The sequence below is a fragment of the Poeciliopsis prolifica genome, unplaced genomic scaffold (assembly GCF_027474105.1).
Source record: "Poeciliopsis prolifica strain line A6 unplaced genomic scaffold, Auburn_PproV2 SCAFFOLD073, whole genome shotgun sequence".
Lineage (NCBI taxonomy): Eukaryota > Metazoa > Chordata > Actinopteri > Cyprinodontiformes > Poeciliidae > Poeciliopsis > Poeciliopsis prolifica.
In genome coordinates, this window is record NW_026562448.1 from 670,692 (window position 1) to 682,857 (window position 12,166).

General features: G+C 47.9%; 2 protein-coding genes across 2 annotated transcripts in view; one reads left to right on the forward strand and one right to left on the reverse strand.

Annotated features, from left to right (window-relative positions):
• The window catches only part of LOC129352171 (cyclic nucleotide-gated cation channel beta-3-like), a 37,051-nt gene extending 31,855 nt beyond the window's left edge, over positions 1-5,196 (reverse strand). The window contains 2 exon segments of the mRNA XM_055021040.1: positions 2,546-3,873; positions 3,968-5,196. The gene's annotated coding sequence lies outside the window, so the exon portion shown is untranslated.
• A 2,104-nt stretch (positions 5,197-7,300) lies between these two features.
• LOC129352192 (annexin A2-like) lies at positions 7,301-11,352 on the forward strand (the record flags this gene model as incomplete). Its single annotated transcript, XM_055021058.1, is given in 12 exon segments — positions 7,301-7,403; positions 7,478-7,572; positions 8,508-8,621; positions 8,737-8,827; positions 8,935-9,014; positions 9,809-9,868; positions 10,143-10,236; positions 10,350-10,392; positions 10,394-10,443; positions 10,544-10,602; positions 10,693-10,815; positions 11,195-11,352. Coding segments are annotated over 12 exon segments (972 nt in total), but the record flags the coding sequence as incomplete, so codon positions are not given.
• Positions 11,353-12,166: the final 814 nt, after the last annotated feature.

The window sequence follows — 12,166 nt, forward strand, 5'->3', positions numbered from 1 at the left end:
CCTGTCTCAAACACGGTTTCACTCTAAAACTTGCCGTACGAACAAATTTAGAAAAGTGCAGCTGCTGCTCCGCCGTCGCCTCCCAAAAACATCTTAATGAGTATAAATACCCGGAGGTCTTATGGATCTAAATGTCTAAACGTTTATCCTGAACACAGGAAGCAGAGCAGAAGGTACATTTACAGGGTAGAGATGCTTTCTGTCCACAAGGCGGGCCAGCTGGACCGGAACCGGTACCTGCTTCAAGTTCTGCTCACAGCTCCAGGATGATCAGTCTGGATTCATCTAAATAAACCAGCAGATCAATACGATCTCTGATCAATGGCTCCATGTTCTCCATCAGAGCCACAGATCCTCAGGTAGCAGCTCACCTTGATGCAGCTGCTGATGCAGCTGCTGATGCAGCTACTGATGCAGCTGCTGATGCAGCTACTGATGCAGCTCACCTTGATGCAGCTACTGATGCAGCTCACCTTGATGCAGCTACTGATGTAGCTACTGATGCAGCTCACCTTGATGCAGCTACTGATGCAGCTCACCTTGATGCAGCTACTGATGCAGCTCACCTTGATGCAGCTACTGATGCAGCTACTGATGCAGCTGCTGATGCAGCTGCTGATGCAGCTACTGATGCAGCTACTGATGCAGCTGCTGATGCAGCTACTGATGCAGCTGCTGATGCAGCTGCTGATGCAGCTACTGATGCAGCTACTGATGCAGCTACTGATGCAGCTACTGATGTAGCTACTGATGCAGCTGCTGATGCAGCTACTGATGTAGCTACTGATGCAGTTGCTGATGCAGCTACTGATGCAGCTGCTGATGCAGCTACTGATGCAGCTGCTGATGCAGCTGCTGATGCAGCTACTGATGCAGCTACTGATGCAGCTGCTGATGCAGCTACTGATGCAGCTGCATCATAACAGCTGTAAAGCTCTATAGTTTCTCTTCAGTGAGAATAAATGAGCCATGGATTCATTCAGACGAATCGTTTCGTCTGAATGAGACAAACTGAGCTCAATTATTCATATTTTGAAGTTTTCACATTTTTTATTTCTATTTTCTTTATTTTGTTAGTTTATTGTCTGAGGATAAATCGGTTCAGTTTCATCGTTTAAACACTAAATGAAATCATGAAAAACATCTGGTTTGATGCTTCCTGGTCTCAATAACTGGATGAGGTCAGAGTTCAGTGGATGCAGGTTTGTAGTTGGTCATCATGCCTCGTTCACTTTGATACATGTTGACTTGTGTTGTTGCTGCTTTATGACATCCTGAACCGGTGAAAAGATCCTGCTCAGTCAATCACTGACAATAAATTATCGTCTGATCACTACAGATAAGGAAAATAATAACTGGCTCAGGCTTTTGCCTCCCATCCTTCAACAATGGCAAGAAAGACTGAAGAATCTGTCTATAATGGAAGACAACAGCAGAACCACATGGACGTCTTTCTGAGCAAACAGATAGAGATGCTGTTAGTCTCCTGTGTTTGACGTTTCTAAGACATGTTAATTGCCAAAATGGATATAAACATTTGCTGAGTCTTTTTTCTTCTTTCTCTCTCTTTACTGTTGCATTATGTAAGTTCAAATAGAAATATGCATTCGATTCATAATATTTCTAAATAAAGAATGTTAAAAAAAATCATCGTCCAATCAGAAAGTTAGGAATCTCTTATTTGAAGTCCCAGACTCAGAAGGTTTGTGGGGTTTTCGTATCCCTCCGATTGGAACTGGTTGTTTGTTTCCTCATCCTGTTTGCAGCTCTGAGCTGCAGGATGATATCCGTGTCTCCACACTAAAGCTGTTAATGTGGCCCTGACCAGGATTAGCTGCTAACCAGGCTAAGCTCAGCGTCAGCAGAACGTGGGATTGGCGCCTCCTGACCCCGATCGGCTCCACGCAGCTGCTGCAGGACTCCTCGCCCCCTGCTGAGCATGCAGGCCACTGCTGCAGGGTCAGAGGTCACAGAGTGGCACAAGCCGCTGCCGCCCTCTGCTGGACGCAAATAGGATGAACCTGTTCATGCTGCTGTTCCATCATGAAGGATGCAGAATCGTTCATGAACTGAAGTTCCCAAACATTTTGGCACAAGCGTAACAAGCTACATATCCAATAATTCAACATAAAGTAATCAAATGTATTGGAAAAGGGTCATGGATTCCAAAAAACAGGGATTTGCAGCTTTGCCCCACTAGCAGAAATGTTGGCACTTCTTAAGAAAGTGATTGGAAAAAATGAACAAAATGTTGATTCTGAAAATCAGGATTTAGTTCAACTGTTTGAAAATGTTCAAGTTTTATCATTTTAACCAGAAACAGGGTTGGGAGCAAAATCGTCTGTGGACAGAAGTGAGGAACCAGGACTGGATTCTCGCCCGGCAGCTCCACCTGCGACACACCTGGAGGCGTTACCATGGAAACAGGCAACACCAAGCGCCGCTGCTGTGTGACAGAGGGAATGTTTGAACATTCATAACCCTTGAACTTTGCTCCTTCAGCCGCCGCCCTGCGTCAGTGACATCACCTCCTGCTGTGACTCACCTGAGGCTGGATCACCTGGTGAGCCTCGATGGAGATCAGAGCGGCTGCTGCTCTCTGCCAGGAGGAACACCTGGTCGCCACGGAGACCCGGTCGCCATGTCCACCAGAGGACGGTCCATCGGGGAACTGATGGAAACTCAGAATCGGTTAAACCTTCAGGTGTTTTCCTGCAGCGCTGATCAAACATCCAGTCAAAGTTCACAGAAACTTCCACACTGCAGGAAACCCACTCCCACTGCAGCTGTAGCAGTCAGTGTTCAGGCGTTTTTGTTTTCCTAGATCCTTCAGAGTTGTGGCGTCTGAAACGTACAGAAAGCAGATCCAGGCTGTGTGTGTGTGTGTGTGTGTGTGTGTGTGTGTGTGTGTGTGTGTGTGTGTGTGTATAAAATTAAATCTCTATTTCAAACCAAACCAGCAACGAAAAGAACAAATGTTGACTTTCCCTCTGTTTTTACTCAGACTTACAGATCAGATCCTACAGGAAGTTTGATTTGCTGCACCAGAAGTAAAATGTCTTCAAGTGTTTGGTTTTGATCATTACAACATCTAGAACATTTATATTTTTAAATGTTATAAAAGTTATACAATATGCTGAGGATACTTCATTTGTCACTGCATCTTAATAAACTCAAGTTCTCCTACCTGGTTCCACGTTTTTCTGTCTGGGTCTTCCAGGGTTGGAACCGGCCAATCAGAGGAGAAACTCCCAAACAACCCCAGCCAATCAAGAGCCAGCGTTTCCTCTGACCCGTCGGAACCTCAGAGAGCAATTGCTGTTGATGCTGATGTGGAAAAGTCTGCTCACTGAGTCATGCAGCCTGAGTGTGTGTGTGTGTGTGTGTGTGTGTGTGTGTGTGTGTGTGTGTGTGTGTGTGTGTGTGTGTGTGTGTGTGTGTGTGTGTGTGTGTGTGTGGCTGGGTGTGTGTGTGTGTGGGTGTGTGTGTGTGTGTGTGTGTGAGTGAGTGTGTGTGTGTGTGAGTCAGCTGGTCTATAAACACCACACCCTGCCCAGTCCTGGACCATAACGGAGCTGCTGCGAGTCTGAAGGTAAGAACTCGTCTCTTCACGTCGTTTCGGGTTTTAAATTTCGGTCTGAAGGAACCAGACTTTCCTTCTGAAGCTCTCGGCTGCAGAGAGAAACGGCTTTATGAACTTGTTGACTTTTAACTCTGAAAATCTAAGCTTCTGCTGAAAACCTTCAAAAAAGCGTGAGCCATGTCTTCTCACCAAGGATCTGAAGCTAAATGAATCCATCTCTCTTATTACCTCATGCATCAGAGGCTGACAGAGAGGAAACTCCTGAAGTGTGCGCCTCCAGCCCGTGAACTCTGACCTCACCATGCGTCCAGATAAAGACAGCAGTTAAAAATGTGGACTGGCTCTTTAACAGCCTGGTTACTAAGTGATGAAGTTTGTAGTTACCTGGTCAAAGGTAAATGAAGCTCTTCTAATGCGGACATAATGAGGCTTCAACGCTGCTCAGATCGCCGAACGACGCTGCCGTTACGCAACTAGCCGCACATTCCTGCAGCTCTGAGTGCATCTCCTTATCTGCAGACGCACCTTCAGGAAGGCCCAGCCGGTCAATAAATCAAACACACCTCGCTGGTTCAGGGTTCGCTGGCCGGACTCTGGAACCGACTGTTCTCCTGTCTCAGATTAATCTGATTCCTCTGGAAGAGCACAATGAGCCAGACTCTTCCTCCTGCTCATCATCTCCTCCATCACGAGTTTTCATTTAAACATAACATGGAAAATGTGCAAAATATGACCAGGAAAAGTAAGTACAAACATCTGACCAACTTCAGTGAACCAAAACCACTAGTGATGGATCCGGAAACACTGATGCGCCAAACCCGCAGACCAAACCGGCAGACCAAACCCGGCAGACCGAACCCGCAGACCAAACCGGCAGACCAAACCGGCAGACCGCAGACCAAACCGGCAGACCGAACCCGCAGACCGCAGACCGAACCTGCAGACCAAACCGGCAGACCGAACCCGCAGACCGAAACCCGCAGACCGAACCCGCAGACCAAACCGGCAGACCGAACCCGCAGACCAAACCGGCAGACCGAACCCGCAGACCGAAACCCGGCAGACCAAACCGGCAGACTGCAGACCAAACCGGCAGACCGAACCCGCAGACCGAAACCCGGCAGACCAAACCCGCAGACCGAAACCCGGCAGACTGAACCCGGCAGACCGAAACCCGCAGACCGAACCCCGCATCGAAACGCGTTGCTTTCAATGAGTCACATGACCGATACAGGAAGTGTCTGGAAATGTCACTGAGGCGCCAAACTGTGTTTATAAGGAAGCAAATCTGTAACAGGATGCATTTGCCAAAAGGATTCTTGATCTTTTACAGAGTCAATATGGAGCCTGAAGCCAAACGAAAGGTTTGGTTGTTTGGGGCCATTTTGATCCACATCAGAAAATAAGCTCTTGGTTTTCACTTGGTTGTTTCATCCGGTTCTTTCCAGTTTCTACTGGATCTATCTGAATCCTAATTCAGCTGAAATTGACTCTTAGTTTATATTCATATCATGTCCTGCAGGTTAAGCTGCATATGTTTGACAGAACTGTTGATTTAATAAATCCACCTCCTCAGTGCTGAGGCATCATAGAGCATCAGGAGGAATCCCAGATACACCTGGATAAACTCAGGTATTCTGCAAATTACTCTGTTGCTTCTTATAAATTATTTCATATAAATGTGTTGTTTACTTCATTTTTTTCTGCAGCTTTTATGACAAGTTGTGTCATAAAAGCGTAACAGACAAATTTCAAAATGTCCTCATTCCAAACATTTTCACTTAAATTTTCACTTTATGATCCATGTTCACATGAACCATAAAGTTATGAAAAATCATAACTGGAGGTGGTTTGAGTTGCTCAAAGCTTTCCAGCAAATCCAACTTCAGAAACTATTCCTGCTGATTTTTAGGACTGGAATGTCAGAATTTCCCAGTTTCCCAGCTAAAGCTGGAAAACATCTAAAGGTCGGGGAAATATCAACGGAACATCAAGTGGCTACGGTGGAGACCGGTCCGAGGTCCAAAACACAGAACCAGAGAAAATCTGGTGGAAGGAAAATAAATGAAGATCAGAAAGTAGAAAACTGAACATGAAATGAACTTTCTGACAGAAAACAGGCAGACAACAAGAAGTATGAGGCTTACCAAAATAAAACAGGAAACTAAAAGCTATGACTCAAAGTTTGAGACTTTGCAAAAAAAGTCCAACATGTGAGGACACAGCGTCCCCCAGGAAGGACTCCGTCTCTGGGTCAGGACGCGAGTCCAGAGCCGCTGGGTTCTGCCGACACGAAGTTCTTCTGCTAATGAGTACCTGTTGTGTCCTGCAGGTGGATCCATCATGGCACTGGTGTCGGAGTTCCTGGGTCAGCTGACCTTGTCTTATGGGGGGTGAGTCTCATGGTCCAGCAGGGGGCGTCCTACTCCATCACTCTGCAATTATTAATCATTGGTGACCATTTCTGTTTATCAGACACTTTAACAACGAATGATAATGAATTCTGATTTTATCATTGATAAAAACTGAAACTTAAATAAAATGTGAACGAGACAGGGAGTTTAAAATGGTCTCTAACAAAAACAAACATTAATGCAAAATCAGAAAGGAAAAACTAAACAGATCCAATAAACACAAAGCATAACTGATGCTCCACTTGCTGACAAAGACATCAATATTCATTGTTATCTCAAAAAACTAAAACTCCAGACGAATTTGAGTAACTTTGGAGTCATAAACCATCAACTGGTTCTGACCAGTTATGGTTATCACTGGTAATACAACCATATTGCCAGTTTTGCAGACTAAGAAATAAAATTTAAAAGAACGTGAATAAATTTCTTTCTTGTACAAAACCATGGAGCATAAATATAAATATAGTTAGAAAACTGTTCAGCAAACCCACCAAACAAATGACCTGAAAGAGCAAAAAGAGGATTCAGTCTTGAACATCCAGTAACTAAATGAGACAAAGTTTCATCCTGAGAACAATAACAACAGGAAACACTAAAGCCAGGATGAAGGTGTGCCTTCCAGTTTTCCCAGAACCTTTGGGAACATTAGCTCCAGTTTTCCCAGTCTCCTCCCATACAGGGTGTTCATTCAGATCACGCTTCGCTCCCGCCATCAGAGCTGTCGCCGATGGAGGAGAGACCCCGCCCTCCAACCGTCGGCGACCCCTCTGCACTTTGACTCACCTCCACCTGCGTTTCTGGATTTTTGAGCCGTCGAGAATCCCATTAATGTCCAACATCCCCACACTAAAAACGTTTCATGTTCCCAGCGTGAGCCATGTGAGGTCCTCTGAGAGAAAGAGAGAGAGAGGTTTGGGTTGGTCAGTGAACAGGTTGTGGTCAGGTCAGAGGCATGGAGGTGGAAGCATTATGCTCAGGGCTGAAAGTCTGTCTATGGGAAGGGCCATGGCTTCACATCTGAGGGGGCGTGACCCACCTGTACAGGTACATCCAGTCAGAGCAGCGTTTTCTACTAAATCAGACAGGAAAGACAGAAGACCTGCAGAAAGCACAGGTACCGGTCCGGTCCGGTCCGACTCCTCTGAATGCAGCAGCTGCTGCCTATTACAGTCCAGCTGAGACTCGGTTCTGACCCGTTTTAACTCAGGAAGTGTCTGCAGCTGGTTCCATCCCACCGGGTGGTTCTGAAGGTTTCCAGACCTACTCCAGAACCCGATTCAGGTTCTGAAGGTTCTGATTCCTCTGTCTGCAGGAGGAAGAGCCCAAATTCCCCACCGTGGTTCCGGTCCGAGACTTTGACCCGGACCGGGACGCTGCCCGGATAGAGACGGCCATCAAGACCAAAGGTGAGACTTCAGATCCCGACGAACCCAGGAGCCAGGCAGCAGGAGCCAGTCTGACCTCTGACCTTTCCTCCCAGGCGTGGATGAACAGACCATCATCGACATCCTGACCCGGCGGAGCGCCGAGCAGCGCCGAGAGATCGCCTTCGAGTACGAGCGCATCGCCAAGAAGGTCAGAACCCGGTTCCTCCGGTCCAGTTCTGTAGAACAGAACCATGGTGGCTGTGGACCGAGCCTCGGAGGAAACGGCCTTTAATGATCCACGTCAGATAGATGTTACAGCTTGATTTCATTGGTTTTATTCGCTCTGTGAGAAACTCAAAGCATGGCGGAAAATAAATGGTGGAAACATTTCTGAGACGGAACCATGGAGCCGGAAAGCGAAGAGTGTTAAATTTAAGACTTTAAAAGAGAAATGGAGCCGTTACTGTAGGATTAACATCCAGCCGAAAATGATCATCAACGGAATAAAGATGAAACGTCGTGCTGTCAGTAAGTCCTCATGTTCAAATTCAATCATCAATTTAGATCAACTAACCGGTAAACATAATATGCTGATAAATAACTAAACCAGCATCCTAACGTCTGTATTTCATAGGAAAACTTGTTCATTTAACTGCGCAGTTCCGTTCAAAAGGGCTACTTCCGGTTAGCATAGCCGCCTCAAATGAGTCAGACATCCTGTAAATAGAAATAAATCCTGTTGGCAACAGAATTCAAGAGCTCATATTTTCAAGTCACTCAGACTTCATGTTGTCCAGGAGCAGCTAAATTATAAAGATTCAATTAGACTCCAAATCTGAAAACAGCCTTTAAAGCATGGAGTGACGATAACAGCATCACAAAACTGATTTAAACAGGTAAACTAAGTCAAATATAGCTATAAGTGAACATCATAGCAAGCTTACCGCTCAGTAAAGCCATGGTTCGATGCTTGAAGAGATTTTGAACAGCAATCGGTGCTAATTCAGCAAAGGCCCTGATTGGTCTTTGAGCCGTGACGACCAATCAGGGAAGGACTTACTGATCATGTGAAGTTGCTCATGTCTCCCCCTGGTGGTTGCGGAAGGAACTGAAAATGTCAGCATGAACGTGTCTCGTGTGCAGGACCTGAGTGTGGCCCTGAAGGGGGCGCTGTCCGGCGCTCTGGAGGCTCTGCTGCTGGGTCTGATGAAGACCACCGCCCAGTATGACGCCTCGGAGCTCAAAGCCTCCATGAAGGTCAGAGCTGACTGCCAGCAGCGGCAGCGCCGCCTGCTGGTCACTGCAGGAAGCTCAGCCTGGTGCAGAAGGCTCTCCAGCCTGACCCGGTTCTGTTGGTTCTGGTTGTGTGCAGGGCCTGGGGACCGACGAGGAGACGCTGATCGAACTGGTCTGCTCCAGGAACAACGGAGAGCTGGCGGAGATCAAGAAGGCTTACAGAGAGAGTGAGTGACAGAGCCGGACATGAAGAAGGTTCCTGGACTGCCAGAACCTTCTGGACCAGGTTCTGATCGGGTTCTGCCGTTCAGTCCTCTTTATTTGGTCTCTGCAGTGTTTAAGAAGGAGCTGGAGAAGGACATCTCAGGAGACACATCGGGAAATTTTGCCAAGCTGTTACTGGCTTTGGTCCAGGTACCACAGAACCAGAACCGGGTCTCTGCAGACCTGACTGGACCAAAATGCACTGGACTGGACCAGACTGAGTAGAATACTCTGATCTTTTTCAAGTCAGCTGGAAGACCAGACTGTTGGTTCTGATCCGGTTACTGTAAACCAGCAGAACCTGTACCAAGTACTGAGATTAGTTACCATGACAACGCAGGTGATACACACCCCGGTGTCATGGCGATGTCACCGGGTGTCATGGCGATGTCACCGGGTGTCATGGCGATGTCACCGGGTGTCATGGCGATGTCACCGGGTGTCATGGCGATGTCACCGGGTGTCATGGCGATGTCACTGGGTGTCATGGCGATGTCACCCGTTGTCATGGCGATGTCACCGGGTGTCATGGCGATGTCACCCGGTGTCATGGCGATGTCACCGGGTGTCATGGCGATGTCTGGGTTCAGACAGTTTTGCCAGTTATGCTTCAATAATTGGCAAAACTTTCTCCATCTGAACAGAACTGAGAGGATCCTGACCTCAGCTTTAGAGGTCAGGATGACCTTTGACCCGAACCTTCAGAGCAGTATAAAATTCCACAGTGGGCCTTCTGGCAGCTGCAGAACATTTCCAGGGCCAGAGACTAAAGTCTCAGATCAGAGAAACTCATCCAGGCTTTGACTCCTGCAGCAGGTCGGACTGACAAACCGACGGTCCAGAGCTGCTGCAGTTCTGACCAGAACCAGGAGGACAGAGAACTTTGACCTTTCTTCTGGCTGAAATGTCCCCAGAACGAGTGAATCTCTGAATGTTTCCTCCAGACCAAAAGAGACGAGCCGAGCAACGTGGTGGACTACCAGAAGATTGACGACGACGCCAGAGTGAGTACGCTTCGGAACCGCCGGGCTCCTCTGCGGGTCAGAACTTGTTAGCTCTGGTGCCCGACTACCCATGTTGTCTTTTTATTCTTCTCTCCAAGTCCGACTCGTTTGGACTCTGGGTCCGGCTCATTCCGGACTTTTGTTCTGACTCGAGCTCCAAGTCATTATCATAATTTCTGTTGTTCATTTAAAAAGCGACTCAGCTCATATTGTTTAGGTTCTGACGGGCCGGGCTTGGTGTTCTGACCCGGTTTTCCTGCGGTTCTGTGCTCAGGCTCTGTACGAGGCCGGGGTGAAGAGGAAGGGGACGGACGTGGGCTGCTGGATCTCCATCATGTCCGAGAGGAGCATCCCTCACCTGCAGAAAGGTACCGATGAGTTCACAGTCAGAGTGAAGAGTTCTGGCCCGGTTGGGCCCGCTGCAGGTCCGGGCCGGTCCTGTTGGGTCACCGTGGTAACTGTCCTCCCTCCTGCGTGCCAGTGTTTGAGCGCTATAAGAGCTACAGTCCGTACGACATGAAGGAGCATCAGGAAGGAGGTGAAGGGAGAACTGGAGAAGTCCTTCCTCACTCTGGGTACATTCCATCCTCAGGTCCAATCAGAACCCTCCCGAACCAGAACCCTCCAGAACCAGAACCCTCCAGAACCTCCTAACTGACTCTGCTTTCCTTTCAGTGGAGTGTTTCGAGAACCGGCAGCTGTACTTTGCCAACAAACTCTATGAAGCCATGAAGGTAACCAGAACCACCGGGTGCCTCTGGTTGGGTTTCTGGGCCCTGGTTCTGATCCGTGGTGGGGTTTTGACCCGCTGTCTGTCCCTTCAGAGTAAAGGAGCCAAGGAGAAGGTGGTGACCCGGATCCTGGTGTCTCGCTGCGAAGTGGACCTGATGAGGATCAGAACCGAGTTCAAGAGGCAGCACAAGAAGTCTCTGTACCAGACCATCGCTGTGAGTCACTGCAGTGTCCCACGCTGGCCGAGACCCTGAACGCACCACCAGCTTCAGGGTCTGACCCCCAAACCAGCGCCAGGAAAACAGGCTGCATCTGTTTCCACTGTAACGGATATCGGATCTGCATGTCGGACCACAGGAAGCAGTAACTCTGCTCTCTGGTTCAGATCTGTGTCGGTTCTGATCCGTTCAAGCCTCAGGAAAACGGTTCTTCTGTTTCATCTTTATGAAACCTAAAAATGACTAAATTGATTACGCTTTTTCACTCCCAGAGTTCCCAGTGGCCACAGTGTGATGACTCCCAGCAGATTCAATCCCATGTGGATGAAATCTGGATGCTGGTTCTGATTCTGACTGAGACCCGGTTCTGTTGCAGGAACACACCAAAGGAGACTACCAGAAGGCTCTGCTGAGTCTGTGTGGAGGAGACGACTGAAAGGACCGCGTTTCCCAGCAGGCACCGGGGCGCAGCCGCTCATCTGAACTGTTGACCTTTGATTAGGTTTCTGCAATAAAAAAGTGTGAAAAGCTGTTGAGGAGAGTCTGGTTTCTGACCGGCAGGGGCAGCAGAGGCACAGCAGGCAGGCATACCTGAAACCAAACATCTTTGTTTTTATTCTGACATTTTAATGTTTAAATTTAGGATAAACTATAAACGTTGGAACCATCTGATGCAGAAAACAGCAAGTCAGACAAACATTTAACAGTTAGAAATCTTTTTCTCTTCAGTATTAATCTAGAAAACAACAGACTGATTTTCCAAACTCATGTTTTCACCTGATAGTGACGAATATCACAGCTAACTGCTTCTACACTAAGTATTTAGGTTACATATGTGCAACTAGACATATCCAAGTATTTCGATGAAGCTGAATATTTAGCATGCTAAAAGTTTAGCTTGCTAACTAAATGTTTAGTTTATCTCTAAATATGGAGCTTATACTTAATAATACACCAAATTATTGATGTTAATGTTTGATAAAAACCCAGAATCCTCTCGGAACCGGGAGTCCTGCAGGTGGTGGCAGGAGTTGGATGTGGGCCCGCCCAGACCGCGCCCCCTTCAGGAGGGATAAGGAAACGCACCACCTGATGCAGCGCTTCTGTCTCGCAGCTCAAGCAGCTCCAGACCGGCAGGTGACCCGGTCGGTGCCGAGGCGGCCCGCGGTCGGCTCCACGACCAGCAGAAGCAGGAAACTCAACAAATATTTCCCGCTGGAAGCTGCAGCGAGTTGAATCATCTTTCCTGTGAAGTTTGTGCGCAGCGCCGCTTGTGCGCAGCGCCGCTTGTGCAGCTTTGAAGCTGGGATTCACGGCCGCCGACTGAGCCGCCGCGTCTCATGTTCGT